Source organism: Pelodiscus sinensis, chromosome 7, assembly GCF_052426305.1.
Source record: "Pelodiscus sinensis isolate ZL-2025 chromosome 7, ASM5242630v1, whole genome shotgun sequence".
NCBI lineage: Eukaryota > Metazoa > Chordata > Testudines > Trionychidae > Pelodiscus > Pelodiscus sinensis.
In genome coordinates, this window is record NC_143058.1 from 14,433,568 (window position 1) to 14,453,390 (window position 19,823).

The 19,823-nt window shown below is 40.0% G+C and overlaps 1 protein-coding gene across 8 annotated transcripts in view; it reads right to left on the reverse strand.

Moving 5' to 3' along the window:
* MARCO (macrophage receptor with collagenous structure) overlaps nucleotides 1-19,823 on the reverse strand; it is a 268,892-nt gene that overhangs the window by 124,781 nt on the left and 124,288 nt on the right. For all 8 annotated transcript variants that reach the window (XM_089779705.1, XM_089779703.1, XM_089779704.1 and 5 more), the window contains one exon: nucleotides 6,456-6,529. Coding sequence is in view for 4 of the 8 variants with exons in the window: in XM_089779697.1 (XP_089635823.1) it covers nucleotides 6,456-6,483 (28 nt within the window). In the remaining 4 variants the exon portion in view is untranslated. The remainder of the gene's footprint in view (nucleotides 1-6,455; nucleotides 6,530-19,823) is intronic.

A 19,823-nucleotide genomic window follows, 5' to 3' on the forward strand; every position in this document is an offset into this window, starting at 1 on the left:
GACATGAGGTTTCTGCATTATTTAAAAAATTGAATCAGGTTTGTTTAGTGGGATGGGATATTTTCTTACAGGTGCAACTTTTCCCCAACATTTACTCACTCTGACTACATTGTATCTTTTGCCTGAGTAAGGTCTTAAATACATGACTTAAATGCTTAAAAATGCTTCAGTGGAAACATGACATGTTGTTTATGTGGATTGTACCACAAAGAAGTACCCCAAATTAACTTTCGGCTTCTTAGTAGCTTTTCAGTAACACTCAAGCTTAGTGTACACTGCAGGGTTTTTGCCCAAGAAGCCTTTTGTGGAAGCGTTCTTGTGCAAAAACTTCTTGCACAAAAGCACGTCCAGACCTCAAAGCACATTGCAAAAGTGATGTGCTTCTGCACAAGAGAGCATGGATGCTCTTGCACAAGAAAGCTCTGATGGCCATTCGCAGAATGGCCATCAGAGCACCTGTGCTTTTTCCCATAGGGGTTTCTTGCACAAGAAACCCCTGTGGAGCATCCACATCTGCTTTTTTGCACAAGAGCTATGGCACAAAAAGGAGTTATGCCTCGTGGAGAGAGGAATAACTCTACCAGCAAAAGCCCTCTGTCCTGTCAATTTACTTGTGCAAAAAGGCGCTTGAGGTGCGGACGCTCCACTGGTTTTTGCGCAAAAACCTTGTAGTATAGACGTAGCCTCAGAGGCCCTAATTGAGATCAAAGTTCTCATTGTACCAGGAGCTGTACAGACACATTGGGCAATTCCTGCTCAAAGAGCGTACACCTAAGTAGATAATAGGCAAATGTTTGGAGGGGAAACAGAGTCGCAAAGAGGCAAAGGCCCAGATTTTTAAAGGTATTTAACTCCCAATGGAGTTAAATCTGGGCCAAAGTGGCTTACTTAAGGTTACATAGGAGATCAGCCAACAAGTGGTCAGCTGAAGGGCTAGAAATAGATTGGCTGACTCCTGACTTCCAGTACAGCCTCTTACTCAGACTACCAATGGCTGACTTTAACACTCACTGACTGTCTGACTTCAACACACACATGCAGGAGGTCTGACTAGATGATCATGATGGTCCTTTCTGACAATAAAGTATCAGAGTTAAGAGAAATTTAGGGTTAACACTGTTATTGACCCAAGCAAATCCACGGATATTGTGTATCATGGGTCAAATCCTACAGAACTTAGGCAAAACTCACACTAGCTAAAACAAAGGCCAGATCCACTGCTGCTATTATCTGACACAGCTCTATCGAAGTCAATGGAGCACTGCCAATATATGCCAGCTCAGAATACGGCCCTGAAATTTATTTCCTGAACAAGGGTGTCAGTTCTGGGCCAAGTAGGGACAGTCAGAACTAGGACCTTTCTACATCAAGAAATCCCTTGTGGAGTTTTCAGCTGCATCGGTGCTACCAATGTCCTGTGAAGATCAGATGAAGGCATTTTTACCACTGTATCATCTATGTCCAGCCTACCAAGTGCTTGACTGGTGGCAGTTGCATCAGTGCTGAAAAAACTGAGAAGTTTCCTAGTGCAAAAGGAAACCCTAGGCACAAGCATTGAATTACAGGCAGCTTAACAGCCCAGAGAGCTAATATATCTCTTGATTTAGGTAGATTGGTAGGCATATCTTTCAAGAGGTTTTCTGATTTCATTTAATTTGTTATTTTTCTTTAGTCATAATATGATAGATAGATAGATAGATAGATAGATAGATAGATAGATAGATAGATAGATAGATAGATAGATAGATAGATCATATTTCTGTTCAAAGTATATGGGAATGGGCACAAATACAGGTTCATTTATATAGGGTCAAATGTACAGGTAAATTTACTTCAGAGGTATCTGTTATATAATGTATCAGGCAAACACATTAGGTACTGACATGTTCCCCATTGACAATATTAGCTCTTTCAGAGTTATTTGAACATCTGTGATGTAGATCTTTTATATTTCACTTTTAAAAAATATGAAACATTTACTTGATAGACTACACAAGCTTTATCAAAGACACTGACATCTACTGTGTTGTTTCAGTCCCTGGAATGAAGCTAATCTGGTATGATTAGAGACTGCCCCTGAGTTCAGTAGTAGTCGGATAGGGCTCACAGACAAGAATGATTTCATTCTGATTTCATTGACACAGGCATGACAGGCTCTACTGAAGTCAGTGGAATGACACTGTTGTAAAGCATGAGTCCATGAGATCAGAATTGGGCCCAAAAGGCACGATGCATCCAGATTTGCCAGCTTCCATATGAAGTTTTATCTAAAACATATACTGTATCAGAATTTCTTAGTCCAGAATAATAGATTAATGGTCTACACAATGCTGTAGGAATGAAAAAAGAAAACAACAGGGAGTCACAAATCCCAACTGAATCAAAAACTTTTACACTGCACTGATTTGATTGCACATACGACAGTGCATTTTAAGTGGCTAATGCCTATAATTTGGTTTTTATGTATTTCACCTATGATTTTTTCTGAACATTTGTCCAATCCCTGAACTAGTATAAATCATCATAGCTCAAAAGAGACGTCAGTAGAATTATGCTGCTTTACAAGAGTTCAGTATTTGGATCCTTACGTTAATAACTACAAATTCTAAAATTCCAAAGACTCAAATTTAATGAATAAAGTGAGCTGAATATGTCCCTGTAAGTAATAAAACAGATACAACCCAAATGATTGGAGCTGTACTGATTTCCACAAACCTACAGGGCCTTCTAGCACACTGACATATTATAGCATCAATCCCAAGTGAAAATTACTGATCTTGCCTTACTTGCACATTCCAAAATCCCAATCAAGTCAGTGAAGTGAGTCAGTGGCCCAGATCCTCAACTGGTAATAAACTGATGCAACTCCATTGATTTCACTGACATGAAAGAGGGTAAAGACTGACAACAAAATTCCCTTTTGACTTCCATGGAGCTATGAGGATGTATACTTACTAGCGGAAACTCTAGCCAAGTACTTTTAGCGGGAGTTCTGAATATGAAAGAAAAAAAAAATATTGGACCTACCACATTATTTTACCAATCCTTATGTCCTTGTAGTGGGTTTTTGTGCTTAGGTATGCATTACTTAATTGTAGGCTCCACTACCATAACCTTATCAGAGTTAATTGGGAGAGTTATTTATAATTACAAAACTTCCAAGCAATTCCAGACAGTTTCTAATAAATTTTGAAAAATTAGTTACAAGAAGCATATGACTGAACATGACATAACATGCTTCTTTGCATATTAAAGATCAAATCCTGATATTTTTACTCAGTGAATGCAGATTTACATCCATGTAACTCGGATCAGAATTTGTCCCTTTGATTTTATTACTCTCATAAAGCTGTCATTGAAATCAATTGGAATTTTGCATGAACAAGGACAAAACAACATCCTGTCAGGACTTCAGAATTTGGCCCTAAACAATATCCAAAATGTTAGCTATTTTATTTAGATATTTCAGAATAAACGTAAAATGTTCTGAGGGTGGGTTTATAACACTCGTCTCATGTACAGAATCAAAGAAGATAGGTTTGGAAAAGGCTTCTTAAATCATCCAGTCCAACCCTTTGCATCAAGCAGGATAAAAAGTTACACTAATCCTGCCATAAATTTGTCTAACTTTATCTTAAATATCTCTAATGCTGGTGCCATAATTATCTCACTCGGCAGTCTATTCAATTGTCTGATCATTGTTGCTGCCACATTTTCATTTTTTTCCCTAGGAAATCTCTCTGATTTAGGCTAAGACCCAAATAAATGCTCATCTGCTAAAGGAATTTACTGATCAGTAAAGACAAACAAAATGAAACACACAAAACACCCCAAAGTGGCTGTTCTTGAATGACCATGACCATCTGAACCAGAAAATCATCAGTGGTTAAATAATAGAATTATCTGTGCATTAATTTATGTTAGTACTATACATGTGATGAATGACAAGTAGCTTTTAGAATGCATCTTGTGGAAACCAATGCAAATATTTTACTGTAGCTCTTTAGAGCTATATTTTGGGTTTGGGGCAATATGGATTTACTCCAGTATAAGAAAATTTAAAACATAGTGAATTAATCATGAATTCACATGATTTACTACTAACAACAGATCCACTGAAATTATGTGAACACTTTGAATGAAGATCATAGAAAGCTTGTCTGGCCCAGTCAGCTCTTTTTGCCATCAATGGTCTGATTCACATGAGTGCAGGCTTGTATTCAATGTGTCATTTTTTTGTTCAATTCATTTTTTACATATAGAAATAAAGGGCACTTGACACACTGCGGGATCAGGTCCCTAATTACATTGTTATCTTTCTTTGCCATATTTTGCAATGGCGTCCTCAGCAATAAATACATATTAATCAGAGTTAAATATTAAGGTGAGAAAATTGAAAGTATTATTGAAAAATATTGTAGGGTGAAAGTTTAAAGCTTTGGGGCTCAGTCCTGCTCCCACTCAAATAATAGGAATTTGGCCTTTAGCTTCAGGAGAAACAGAAACAAAGTCTTGTACTCTATAGAAACATTACACTTAAAGTAGGCTAGTGTGAGTTGAGCAGCTCTCTATTGTTTTTCACTTGTAATGATAGTGTCTCATGTGAAGTTTGATATATTCCTTCACAATACATACATGAAACAGTTAATCCAATGTTACATTGTGTTGGAATATTTTACTTTCAAATGACCATCATTTCTTCTCTGCTCCGTTTCTTCTTTTGAATGTCTGTTTTATATGCCGGAAATGGAAGAGCCATTCCTTCAATGCACACATTTCTTTCTGATGATAATCTCTCTTTTTAGGAAATTCCATGACTCCAAAAGTGAGTCTATATTTTTGATCAGTAATTATTGAACCACAATGGGAAAGTATGTATGCACTCGGGAAAACCCCCATTCTGTTATATTTATATTATCTACTAGACATAGATATTTTCCAACTTGGTTCTAAATGACTGGTGATATAGTACCATGATGGATGTTGTTCTGTTCACTTTTGATAACATCCATGGCATATATGTTAGAAACATTGAATGCTCACAGATAATGTTCTGTCTAGCTTCACTGTGTATGTAGCACAGGATAGATCCAGAGGATGGGAAATGCAAATCTGGAGGCGTAAAGGTTTAAAACGTGTGTAGAGCAAGTTTTCTGGCATAAATTAATGCAGACTGAAGGCTATTCTAATTTAAAATAGCTCTACCCATGACCCCTTTTCCCTTCTGTGCTGGCAGCAGGGAGATGGGAAGGGTGTACGAGCTGCTAAGCAGATTCTATTACTACAGGAAACGTCATTACACCGGTGCAATGCTGTGGGGCCAGGTAACTCAGCTTTCTGTCCAGATTCTGTTGGTGGTGCAGTGCAAAGAATCTGGCCCCACCCCCGGGTATATTTCTGTCTATTACAATATGGTCCCAGTCAGGCAAGGTGCTGAATGCAATGAGGGTAGGTACAGTATGTGTATGTACTCTGACTATGTACTGTATGCCAATATGAAGAAAAACCTGACATTAGTTAATAGGGGTTACATGCAAAGTTCTCTGAGCTGCCCAGCTGAAAAGATATCCACAGAGCCAAATCCCACAGTCCTTCACCAAGGCAAAATGCCATTGACTTTCATGAGAGTTTGCAGTGGGACTCCAGTGGGTCAGCGGGCATCTACCTGAGCAGTGGCAGAATGATTTGGCCAAGGCACCTTTACCAGCATGAATGAAATTCACACCCCATATCACAAAGCACATTGTATCACTGAGTGCTAGACACAACTCTCCAAATCAACTTGGATACCCTAACAGAATGGAATAGCAGAAGAATTTAATCCTGCTTTCATTCATGGCAGTGGGAGATTTGCTACTGAATTCAAAGGGAGCACAACTGGACCCAAACTAGCATTTTTCAATTGTATTTACATGTATCAAAGATCAGTTAAATGATACACTCACTTAAAAACTGTTCTAAAGGAACCAAAGTAATAGTCAGTTATGTGTGGTATTGACCTAAGAATGTCAGTTAGAATCTACTTAAGTATATTCCCTTTTAAAATAGCCAACTGACACCAGTAGCTTGTTGTAGTAGTTGCTACAGTTGAGGTGTTAAAACAAGGCATTTGTTTTAGAAATGACCTATAAAGCCTGTCAGCATTTGCAATCCAGCTTGAGAACAGTTGTGCAAAGCAGACTGTTTGATGTCCAGGCAGATAGTCTGTCACCTTGGGAGGGATCCAAGTTTTCCAGGGAGTTCAGATTATCACTGTATAGTATATAAATGCTAACATTTGGCAACAATGAAATATTGATAGGGATATTGCCCTATAAATAATCTACTTCTTCCTCCACCGGCTTGAGATGCTGCAATAATATAGTGACTCATGAGTGAAAGGTGTCGAAGGCTGGGTTTGAAACTCAGCACAATTTTTATACTGAAACCGGAAAGCAGCCAAAGGGCTCACCTACCTGCACAGCCACATTCACTGCTTGCCATTTACATTAATTCATGGTGCTTTCTTCATCTGGAATTGTATCTAAAACTGTAAGAAACAATAAGCAATCTAAATAAATCATTAATTCTTAGATTTATAATTTACAGATCCATTATGGCTTTATACAACTTACTAACATTTAGCTAGATGAACTAAATGATAAAGAGAATTTAAAGCTGGTAAACATGCTGTTTATTGAATTATTTTGTGCACACTAAGGAAGTAGCTTGTGGCAGAATTAAATTATTTAAGGTTATTTTCCTGTATCATGTAGATGCAGTATAAGCTTCATTTTTGGATTATGATTTGTATTATGAAATGCTTATCAAGTGTTTTGCAAAGATTAGTTTAGTTTTAATTAAATAAACCTTTCTCAGGAGAAAGCTCCCAACTATTCTTCATACCCAGAGGCTACCGTACTTGTTGTTTTTAATTATGTTTCACTGTTACCCAAACTGCTTTGGGTACTCCTGCCCAATTAAATCAAAGACACGGGCTTCTTATACACAATATGTTTAATATTTAATTTTAATTAAATTAATTAAATTGTTTATTTAATTTTATGTGCATTATTGTGCATAGAGCAATGCAAAATTTATGATAGGAAGAATTTGTGGAAGCTTTCAAACAAGCTAATTACAGAAGTAAAAAGAGACTTCCACTCTGTTCCTAGGGAATAAGCATCGAACCATAAGGAGATAGCAAAAACAGAAGTTGTTTGGATAAAATAATAGGTAGTTGCATAGCATTAAGAATGATTTGTTTTACCTTAATTTATCTTGTTATCCTTACTCACTGATATTATAATAAGCTCCACAACAGACCTTTCATGCAAATTATGTAGGTAATCAATTATATGTTAGTGTAATTAAAAGAAAGCTATATTCTGTAAAGAGATATATAATACAAACATTTCAGGACTGTTACAGATCAGCAATTCATATGATACAATATACACTCCTAGTCACATCAATATTTTTCTGTTCTTTAAACAGATCTATTCTTTCCACAGGTAATCATTTAAGAGAGCTCTGCTATTTTATTAAAAAGGCTGGAACACTGAAAATTCATTTAACAGTTCCATTCTTGTATTAGGTCCAATATATTTTGCAGTTTACCTTCTCGTGTGGAGAGACTTACATTTTTATAATATTCTTATTCTTTCTCCCCTGTAATGGACATCACTGTATTTCTGTTGCTTTTAGTTTGGTTCCCAGATAGCGTATTGCTTTAAATAAGTCTTTTCCTTTAATAGGTACCGTTAGGTCAATATAGGCATAGATAGAAAGAGATTTTCATGTAACATTGGTCCGCATTACTTCTAAATAAATAAGTAAATAATTAATACTTGCCATAAAAATAATCCCTCCTAAACTATTTTTTTTGTGGGTTAGTGGAAAGTGGCTATCTAAATACTAGTGTGCAGAAGAATACAAACACTTGCAAACTATTGGGGTCTGATTCAAAGATCACTGCAATCCGTGAGAGTCTTCCTTTGACTTGGTTAGCTTTGGATCAGGCTCTAAGAATCTATTTCTGCAATACTCAAGTAGATAAACCTCTCGTTGAACTCAGCATGCATTCAATATGAATTTAACTTCAGTAAGGACTGCCGGATCAGGCCCACACGCTAGTACAATCGGAAATGGGCCTGTAAATTCAAAACAGATGCATCCGTAAGAGATCACTCTAAGTTTCTTATATTTAGGTGGCTACTATGCTAAATATGGTAATGAAAAAGGCCATCCCAGATGGTCAAAGAGTATGTATTATATGAAAAAAATATGGAAAAGTCTTTATTGGGTAAACACCATTTCATTTATTAGAATTGTGGGACAGCTTTTAAGAATTTACATCAATGTTATTACAAAATACTGGAGCCCATTTTTTCTTTTATGATATCCACTTTCCACACTTAAAGTTTACTGTGAAACACACTGCATTGCTTACTTGAGCATTACAGCATTGAAAACAAATATAAATACATTTACCCACACGGATTCCTCATATAATAATTAATAACACCTAACCCCAAAAGCAGAACTGTTAGAAACAATCTGTCATCAATGTTATAGACATTCATATTTCAGCACTTTTTGTTTCAGCAGATTAAATATTATCAGAAAAGTAGCTGATGATGCAGTAAATTAAAAATCAGATTGGGGTCAACTTTACAGCAGTTTTTTGTTTAGTTTAATACAATTATCTATTAGTGGCTAAACATTAGTTTTAAATCAGCAGCAGCTGTCACAAAGATTTTTCTGTTACAACTAATGCTAGGAGAATTCAGAACTAGAGAAATGTTAACAGATATACAAAAACAGGAGAAGTCTTAATATTGAAAGGACGCATATCATAGAGCCTCATCTTTGTATAGTATTATCTACTCCACTCTATATTCCTGGATATACACAGTAACACTATGTATGCATAATATATTCATCTTACATACATACATGTATTGTGGAGCAAATCCACTTAAGTTCACAGAGATACAGCCGTATCTCAGAGTGCTGAGAATTAAACAAGATAAAGGAACAAGAAGTTAGGATAGGGCTAAGCCTTGTACGCTAGCTTTGTGACATGTAGGAATCTAAATGTGTTTGTGCCACATTTCCATACCATCAGTTGTACCCAGCAATCTTAGTGAGACAATATTGTGTGATTATTTTCAGTGCACTTATGATATATGACACCTTGAGTTAGAAATCTTTGCAGGAGAACAGAGAGAAATCTCATGTACCTTGTAAATAGGAAAAGGCTTATTAAGACTCCCCCCATACAATCTGTAGTCAGCGAGTGCATAACAATGTGTGTGTGTGTGGTTGGTGGTGGAGTAGAGGTTTGGGGGACTCTACGCAGGCAGTGCTTGCCCCTTGTATGGAACTCAGCTTCTTGTTGGATACATGTTCACATGAGACAGTTGCATGGAGGAGAGACAGATGGGAGCCCTGGACTGCTGCTATGACAAACTGCTGGTCCCTGATCTCCGTAGAGCAAGGTTCTAGGAAAAGTAAGGGAATACTGCAATCCTAGCAACAGAGATGCTCCACCGACTCTGCATTCCTAGGCAATGTCTACACTGCACATTTATTTTGGAATAAACTATTCCGGAATAGTTATTTCGAAATAGCATGTCTACGCTGCAGGGAAGCCTCAAAATTAGCCTGAGGCAGGCTTCCCTAATGTAGACGTGCTATCTTGATTTAGAGCCCCAGGAGGCAGTGGGGAGGAATATTTCGAAGTAGCAGCAGTGGAGTGTCTACACACGCCATATTTTGAAATAGCTATTTCGGAATAGGTGTTATTCTCCATAGAATGAAGTTTATAGATTTCGGAATAAGCCACAAGTTATTTCAAAATTATTTTGAAATAACGGATTGGCTGTGTAGACGCTCTCATAGTTATCTGAATAACAGCCGTTACTGCGAAATAGCTTTGCTGTGTAGACATAGTGGCCAGCACAAGAGGCATTTTCCTGGCATCTGAACCTATCCTTCTTGCTCAGGCATAATTGAAACGGAAGCCTCTCAAAACAAAAAAGTACATTACTAACATATGACTTTACTGTGAGGTATTTGGAGTCAGATATTCCATAGACAAAAATAAATGTTCTTGCACTGTAAACAAATACCATTGGTGCAGGAAACAACACTAAATGCTCCTGCCCTTTGAATAAAGTATGTAGAAACCTGTAAATAAAGCAAACAAATACAAAAGCTTCAGGCGATAGCTGAGTTAGTCTGTATAGGATAAACTTAAAAAACAACAGATAGTCTGGTAGCACTTTAAAGACTAACAAAACATGTAGATGGTATCATGAGCTTCCGTGGGCACAGCCCATTTCTTCAGCTGACCAAAGAAGTGGGCTGTACCCACAAAAGCTCAAGATACCATCTACATGTTTTGTTAGTCTTTAAAGTGCTACCAGACTATTTGTTGTTTTTTAAATTTAACTTAAATACAGTGTATTAGTCTTCAATTAGGCTTTCCTGGATTTTCTTGATTTTGCCAGATTGCATGTTCTTTACATTTAATCTAGTTCATAAATATATTTTATTCTCAAACCTTTTCAGATAAGCACACTAAGCATATGGTATTTGCCTTGTTTCGCTGCTATCTATTGTGCAAAGTGAATTTTATATAAGCATATACTTTGGACTTTATAAGCAATATAATATTATCTCCACCTATTAAATAAAGTACCTATAATACTGAGATTTAAATGTATGTATATTTTACCAGATAAACTTAATGTAAAAGATGTAATCACTGTACCATCATGTGCAAATATTTGTGGGTATATTAAGGCAATTATGAGAGACAAAGCCCCAGATCCTCAAAGGTACTAGAAATGGATGTGAATTTGGCTTCTTGATGTCTTTTATGATCTAGGCCAATATAATCCCATATTCCATATGCACCTTAAATCTCCATTCTTGATAGGCACACTATCCCAATTGACACAAGAGAGGCTACCATTGAAAGTGAGGGGGAGGGATTTCTAGAGGGATCAGTTCTGGATCTGGTTCTGTTTAATATAACCATTACCAATTTAGCTAATGGCACAGAGAGCACATTTGTAAAGTTTGTGGACAATACTAAGCTGGGAGGGGTTGCAAGTGCTTTGAAGGATAGTATTAAAATGCAAATGATCTGGATAAACCGGAGAAACAGTTTGAGGCTGTTGTGTGTTCAAAACCTTATATACGAAAGGAGCCTGTAGCCACCAAGGAAAACTCTGCAGCTCACTTTATTATACACGAAATAGTAAAGAAAAGCAATGCAAAGTTCCATAGCTCTATTCCAATAAATGGGATAGTTAGCACAAACAATATAACAACACCTGCACCTAGGACACTACACAATATATTCAACTTTAAGGATATGCATATGCATGTAATTATTTCTGTAAATCATGTGAAGTCCAACCTTAGCAAACCTACGATTGTCGGAAGGGAGGTTGCTGCCTGTGTCTTTTCCCAGGCACAGAGGCATCTACAATTTGGTTGCCGGTATGAACAGGTCCAACTTTTAATTGAAGCAGACAAAGTTCATGGGGATTCCTTGCCCAGTCCCTCTAACCGATGATCTTTTCTACACTTATATTTATACTAGGCTTGACTTGGTTGCCAATGACTAGGATCAACCACTCATTGTTTAGAACTATGTTGTTTATTTATTCTTTAACATAAACTACACTATTGATCAACTTATCCATCACTATTTTTACTTATGATATGCTAATTTTTGTAAATTGTTTACTTCTTTGTGGCTAATAGGGTTAGGACTGCGAGGTTGCATCTTGTACTTCTGTGTATCTTTTGGAATGTTCTGATCTAGTTCATTGTATTTACTAGCTGTGGTCACACTAGGCTCAACTCCCTTAAGCACAGGAAGCCATATATTCTCACATGCTTGTGTAACTGCCCTGGGCAGATTTGAACCTGGGACCTCTGAAGCTTAGTATAAGAGCCTCTACCCTCTGAGCTAAAAGACAGCGGGCTCCTAGCCCCTGCTATAGGGGGTCTCTTAGACTTAGCTGTTACTGTGGTCTAGATGCCACTGCATGGGACCGTGACCACACTAGGGCTGTGTCTACACTGCACCCCTTTTCCAGAAAAGGGATGCAGATGAGACAAGTCGGAATTGCAAATGCAGAGGAGATTTACATCTCCCCCGCTCAATTTGCATGAACATGGCTGCCGCTTTTTTCCGGCTCAGGGCTTTGCCGGAAAAAAGCGCCAGTCTAGACGGGGATCTTTCGGAAAATAAAGTCTTTTCCGAAAGGTCCCTTATTCCTGATTTTAAGAGGAATAAGGGACCTTTCGGAAAAGGCTTTATTTTCTGAAAGATCCCCGTCTAGACTGGCGCTTTTTTCTGGCAAAGCCCCGAGCCGGAAAAAAGCGGCAGCCATGTTCATGCAAATGGAGCGGGGGAGATGTAAATCCCCGCTTCATTTGCAATTCCGACTTGTCTCATCTGCATCCCTTTTCCGGAAAAGGGGTGCAGTGTAGACACAGCCTAAGTGTGTGGGTTACATACTCCCCTAGGTGAGGAAGCATGTCCCGCGTTTCCAAGACCCAGTTGAGATCCCAGATAAGCCCCCACTTGTAACCGCCTGGGACCTCTGAAGCGGAGTATAGGAGCCTCTAAAAGCCAACTGACTCCCAACCCATGCTGTAGAGGTCTCTTGGTTTTAGCTGTTGCTGTGGTCTAGGTGCCACTGCATGGGACAGTAACCACACTAGGTGTGTGGGTTACACTTGCTTCAGGCCTTGCCTGCATGCACACATTGCACCAGACTTTATCCGGGCCTATGCTTACCTAATCACATGACTGTACTTCAGTCAAGACAGGACTGTGCAGGCTTCCCCACACTCCCCTCCTCAAACAAGTCGAGCCTTTGTGGAGAAAAGAACTGAGCTGCAATATAGTGGCTTAGCTGCATTTGTATGTGTGCACTGCGTGACACCATTTGTTTTGCATACAGACACAAGGCCAGCCTCAAGATAACCAATAATACTATTAAGACACCTAATAGTATGATAGGATGGCTTAAAACACTTAACAGGGTGCTAGCTAAAGGTGACTATCCTGCAAATATGTCATACCAATGTTATCCTGCCACCTATTCCATATCAGTTGCTAACTTGAGCAGCGGCTTGTTATGATGCACAATAGCGAGAGGCCTGTTTTTCCTTAAGAAGGGCTGAACCATAGATATTAATGGCCTGCTGGAGTTGGCTGAGCTCTGTGTAAATCGTATCCCATTTAGGGCCCATGGCGGATGTCCAGTTAACAGGGAAAACACTAATGGTCTTGGATATGTTCTTATGATATGGCTTGGACCTATGGTTTAGCACAGGGGTGGGCAAAAGGGCCTCCAAGGGCTGGATCTGGCCCTCCAAGCGGGTGGATCTGGCCGGCGGAGGACCCGCTGCTACCCTGCCGTCGCAGGGCGGGAGCAGAGTGAAGAAGGCTTCAGGCAGCAGTGCCTCTTTCCACATGGTGCTTTGAAGTGCCACGCGCTGCTCATAGGGCGGGAGGGAGGGAGAATGGAGAAGGCTTCACGCACTCCCCCGCCCCCAGGCCAATCAGCGTCTGGGGGCGGAGGAGCTGTGTGAAGCTTCCTTTGCCCTGCCCTGGCCCTGCACAGAGCCCGCAGCACTTCAAAGTGACACATGCTCCTCACAGGGCAGGAGGAGGCTTTCTGCACTCCCTGCCCCCAGCCCTGAGTGGCCTGGGGGTGGGGGAACATGCCAAGCCTCTTCCAGGGCAAGGGTGCCTAATGGGAAGGGTGGAAAAGGGGATCCTCCAACCCCAGACCAATCATGGTAGCCCTACCCCTTCCTGTTTAGGCCACGCCCCTTCCAGGGTGGACCAGGGCTACTTCAAAATTTTTTGATGTGGCCACCAGGCAAAACTTACTGCCCACCTCTGGTTTAGCATATACTACATCTTAGGCAGTAACTGCTGTAGCATAACAGCAGCATTCACACACTGGGGAGGAAAAGTTGCTTCCATCATTCCAGATCATCCATATGGTGAAAACTACACATAATAATGTATAATTCCCAAGGATGCCTGTGGTTGTTTCTTGATATGACAAATCTAACACACAGGCACTAATCTCAGTGTTGGCCAGGCAACATGGATCCAAAACCATATATTTGGTTGTACAATACCATTCGTGTCTGCTGGCAGCCTTGGTGGTTGTTTAATTCACCCAATGATAAGAGCCACTTGGCTGTTACCCTGGGGGCCCAAATATGACCCATTACAATAATGGGGACAGGGACATACCGATAAACAGGGAGTATTTTGGTACTTAGAGGCACTGTTTGGGCATGAATGTAGCCTGATAACCCACAAGCACCTGAGGAGATAATATTGACAAACAAAGGTTTACATTGCATACACCAAGTGAAAAATGACTGTGATATTATTACATTATGTCCACTTCACACCCATCAGTCCTGTTTTTCATATTGGTTAATTGTAAATTGCAAGTGATGGCCATTCCTGGCTCGGTAATCATACCTTTCAAGGTTTGTAGGAGCATTTGAAATACTCCTACTACCTTATACACAGAGGTTGGAGGGTGACGTGTAGGATGTTAATATGGGTGGAATGAAATCCAGCACTGTCCTATTTCATAACTTGATGATTTAGCTTCCCCAATTTAGCCAATTTGTTTTGCACTGTTTTCAGGGCTACTAAATTTACTATTTCAGTATCCAGTCCAGCACCTTCCAGGACCTCTTATAGGTCCTCTTAGCCCTTTGAGTACCTTCCTTATCCAGCATCAAGGTGTTGAGCTTGGGATTAGCCCAATTACTACATTTGGGATGTATATGGGAAATATTGATACTCCATTTAAGAGTGACCAAATACTCAGTGAATCTGGGTGAGAGGACCATGAAATTCTCAGGCATAGCATGGCCCAAAAGAGTAGGTACATCTGCCTGCCTGGTAGACTCCATAGACAGGTAGTACTGAACAGTGGCCCCCCATACCAAACCCCATTGTGTCCCTATGTGTCCCCAAACAATCAAGTCTCACTGTGCTATAAATATAGGTTTAAGCAAGGCAATCACTGGGAGGTAGTGAGCAGGATTGCTTGTTGTAACTAGAAGTAAAAGACCCTTCATAATGGCTGTGACAAGTGGGAGTCAAAGGGACAACAAGCCACCTGCCTTGTACTGTAAGTGAACTAGGCTTCAATATTGTATTATAATAAATCTCGTATTAATTACTTTTGCATTGGTTTGTATTGTATAAATTGCTTTCAAAATTTATAGTATTTAAGGTTTAAATTAGACAGTAATTGTTTTTAAGGCTTGTAAAATTTAAAGGACTATATTAACTGCTTGAAGGCTTGCAATAAATAAGGAAGTGGTTAAGTCTCTCTGGAGTGTCCTGGTTTCCCTCGGATCTAAAATAAATTGAACCACACGACAGAAGTAAATAGAATGATATTCAACAAATGAAAAGTACTCCACTTAACAAGGAACAATCAGTTTCACTCATACAAAATGGGAAATGACTGCATAGGAAGGAGTACTACAAAAAGAGATCTAAGGGTTATAATGGACCACAAGCTAAATATGAATCAAGAGTGTAACAGAAAGCAAACACCATTCTGGGATGCGTTAGCAGAAGTGTTGTAGGCAAGATATGAGAAGTAATTCTTTTCGGGTATGTCTACAGTAGCCTCTTACTTCGAAGTAGGGAAGCAAATGAAGCATACTGAAGTTGCAAATCAAGCCCGGGTTTTAAATATCCCGCGCTTGATTTGCATGTTCCCAGCCGGTCGCCATTTTTGAAATTCACTAACTTGGAGTAACTGCCTGCATCTACACGCGGCAGTGAAACGGGAGTCCGATTTAAAGCCCAACTCGAATTAGCTGGTATTCCTCCTGCAATGAGGTTTACCAGCTAATTCGAATTAGGGGCTTTAAATCGGACTCCTGTTTCACTGCCGCATGTAGACGAAGCTCTAGCTCAATGTTGCAGAATGCTGTAGTGTCCCAAGTGAGGGCAACCAGAGCACGCGGAGACAAAATGCTTTGCTGTCCCTCATCAGGAAGGCAAGCAAGCAGGGGAATCTGAGAACTGGCTGTCCAGGGGGGTGCCTTTCAGCCCAGACCTCAGATAGCCTCAGGCAGCAGCCACACAAAGTAACTCCTGACCTGATGCCCTGCCGGCCCTGGTTCCAGCCAGCTTTAAATGCGATTCAGCATCCACTCAGTGTGGACGCGCTATTTCAAAATAGCAAAACACTATTTCGAGATGCATTTTGTGTGTAGACGCGTTAATTCAAAATAACTTATTTCGAATTAACTATTTCAAAATAAGATATTTCGAAATAACGCTATCATGTAGACATACCCTAAGGGCTCTACCTCCTCCTACAGAATCCTCCATAAGCCTTACTTCAAGCAGTCAGTTCCCCCTGTAGAAATGAGCAGGGCACTCGAGGAGGGGGCTGTCAGGGCTGTAAGGATTCAGCCACATTGGGCACAAGGAACCAGGGCCAATGTAATTGCCTTGTGGGGGGGGGGGCAGGGGGAAGAGAGGGGTGGATCACTAGGGTAGAGTCCAGAATGAAGTCCACCGTAGCTCCTTGCTCCTGCTCCTGCTCCAGCCGCTGCTACGCTCTGTTTCTGACTTCCCTGTGAGTGGCTGACAACTTTAGTGGGACCGCTCTGGTGAGTAAGGATGGAAGGTTTTATGGAAGGGTAATTTTGACCTGGTTTAGCAAAACAGCCCCACAGGAGCTATTAAGAGCCATCATGCAAACCCTTCTTAATCCCTGGATTACTGACCTGGTCATCCCAAACAAGTGCTAAGAACCGTTATTTCATGCCACTCAGCTACATGTTCTCTCCATGCCACATACTTATGAAAGAACATATTTTAGCAATGAATTTGAGAGCTTTGAAAATATTTGACTGTGACTATTTCTAAGTATCCTCTGACTTTAAAGGCAGGTTATTATGGGTTTTATCTACACTGCAATTAGATACTCAGGCAGGGGGTGAAGGGGCTCAGGCTAAGGGGCTGTTTAACTGTGGTGTACATGGCAGGATCAGACTGCAGCCTTGACCTCTGAGACCCTCCTGCCTCCCTGGCCTGCCAGCCACAGGTTTTTAATTGCACTGTAGACATACTCCATGCGTCCAATTGTGCAAGGTGCAGATGGAGTTCTATGAACCTCAACAATGACTTAAGATAGTATTTCTATACTGAAAAATGCTACGATCCTAAAAATCCATGATCCTGAGATGTGTTATGGCTAGAAACAAGTCTATTGCATGTCTAATTGCAAGTACAAAGCTTCCGTTTCCTAGCATTGCAAAACATCACCAGTGCCACACTTCAAATGCGTGGCATTTTCATACACAGAAAAATTGTTTCTGTCCCAAGACTGAAGTTTACTCTGTCCTGGGCTTGAAATCTATCTTTGTGAGAAATGGAGGAAATCTTTCTCTGGCTGATTGATTAAAAATGTGGCAGCTATTTGAAGTTGCTCAGGGGTTTGATATGTTAGCATAAAGCCTGCAGAGATGGATTACGGAGCAGAGTGCAGATAAGATAGTCAATGGCGCACAATAAATTTATCTATTACGTAGTTCCACAGATTATTCCGGGACTGCATATTTTAACTGGAGACCACCTCCCCACAGATGCACATACTATGTGCATGTATTTTTACGCATACGCATGTATATGGATTTGTGCTGTGTGTGTGCATCTATAGTTACATATATACCCCCTTTAGGCAGGATGCTTTATTATGCTTGCATTAGATAGAAGTTGATGCTAAACATAGAAGCCTTGTTTGCCAAGTTTAAGCCTAGAAGTAATTTTGATCAGTGGAGTCATTAAGCACTCACAACATGGGTTTACAGTAGAAGCACTATCAGCCTGTTAATTTAAAGAGCAATCTGGTTAAAGCCATGTGAAAGGAAAATGCTGCATTACTACTTGCCTTTATTAGCTGTGGTATTTAAACCAGCAGGTTCCATAATCATACTGGATTGAGAACGAATTAAAAAAACCTCTGAAGCAGATGATATCTTTTGCTTTCAGAGATGTATGTTACAGGATCTGTGTTCTCACAGAAACTAAGACTTAGCTGAGAGTCTCATCTGCTTTTGCTAATATTTATTTTATGACACATTATAACTACTGTGTATTGCTCTTGCCAGGAACCCATGGGAAATAAAACTGGAAACTGTGTTGTGGTAAAAGCCAACAGGCCACAACTTTATTAAACATGAAACTCAATGTAAAAGGCACATGCCACTACTTCCAGCAGCAGGCCATCAAGGCCAGAGGCACTAGGAAATGCCTCTAAACTAAAAATCAGAAGCTATGCACCCTTAGTTGTCTCCTCATTCTCTTTGGAGAATCAGGGCAGGCATTAACGAGGGTCATGCCTTGCACCTGTTCTGGTCCAGTGAAAACAGCTAAAATGTCAACGTTCCAATATTAACTACTTACAGTGACCTCATCCAGAATCAGCGAGGGAACAAGAATTATCCACAGAAGAAAGCTGATTAATGAAAAAGAAAAATCAAGACACAGAATGTCCTCAAAAAATATTGTGACAAAATTTATCACAAATGTTTCATGATCAATTATTTGCCTGCCTTTAGTCCCAATCCTGTACTTCTGTTTTGGAACCACAAAGCCTTCAGTTCTCTCACTGCCTGAGAAAAGCACTGAGCACAAATTCTTTAAGCAAGATACCAATAGGAACTGTTCTTCGTACCTCCAAAACATCTCTTTTCATTTTTGCTAAAATAAAAATAGAAATAGAATGGCCTTGTAGAAGCCAAGTTTGCTACTCTTGTTAGCATTACCTTTTCCATTTGAAGTAAAAAACCAGAGCCCAATATGGCTCATTCACATCTGTTAAGCATTAACTCATGTAGAACCATCTCCATATCCTGCTTTGGGACAAGAATGGTTAGGTCCTCCTCCAGCAATGTTCCAGGGGGAGGGCAATTCATCCAACCATGGAAATCTGGTAGCCCCTTCCCCTTCTTCATTTTCCCCTCCAAAATGGACATGGTTGTTTAACCAGCAAAAGACACAAAAGGTCTTGTCTTGCTGTACAAAGTATCAGTGGAGAGAAGAGTGAGGCTGCACAAGGCCTTATGGGCCCAGATGCCCTTCAATGATGGGCCCAATGAATCTCCAGCTACAATGAGAGGTGGCATATTAAAAACAATGAGTCAAATTAACTCCCAGTGCAACTCCAGCATATTAAAATGGATCAAAATACATGGCTATACACCTCATTTAGCACTCATTTAGCTGCCAAAGGATCTCTCTCACAACAACTGTGCCAAAATCAGTGTCTTCTTTTTAAAATCCCTGGTTTCATGCTGTGACCTGTTTGCATTTCAACAATTCTTTGTTGCTAGAACAAGACACCAGAAATGCTTTCTAGGAGCTAATGCTTCCAAGTTTCTGATGGTACTGTTGATGGGGGGCTAATCAGAGGAGTGGGATATGGTGGCTGCTTGGGAGTATTATGTACAGTGCTGGGGGGGATAGCTATAGTAGATTGTTCTAAGGACACTGAATATGGGCGTTGAGTGTGTAGTTGGTAGAAAGAATGCGAGAGTGCACTGGAAGGGGGTTACTGATGTTGGTTGCTGGGTTGGGTGCTTTCCAACTTCCTGCTCACATAGTGCTCTATTTTGGGGCAACAGTATTTCAATAGACTACAGAGCTGCCTTTTTCTACCCAGTGGGTATTTCCTTGTGGCCTCCAGTGAAGAAGGCTTGCTATCGAATATGATCATAGAATCATAGACTCATAG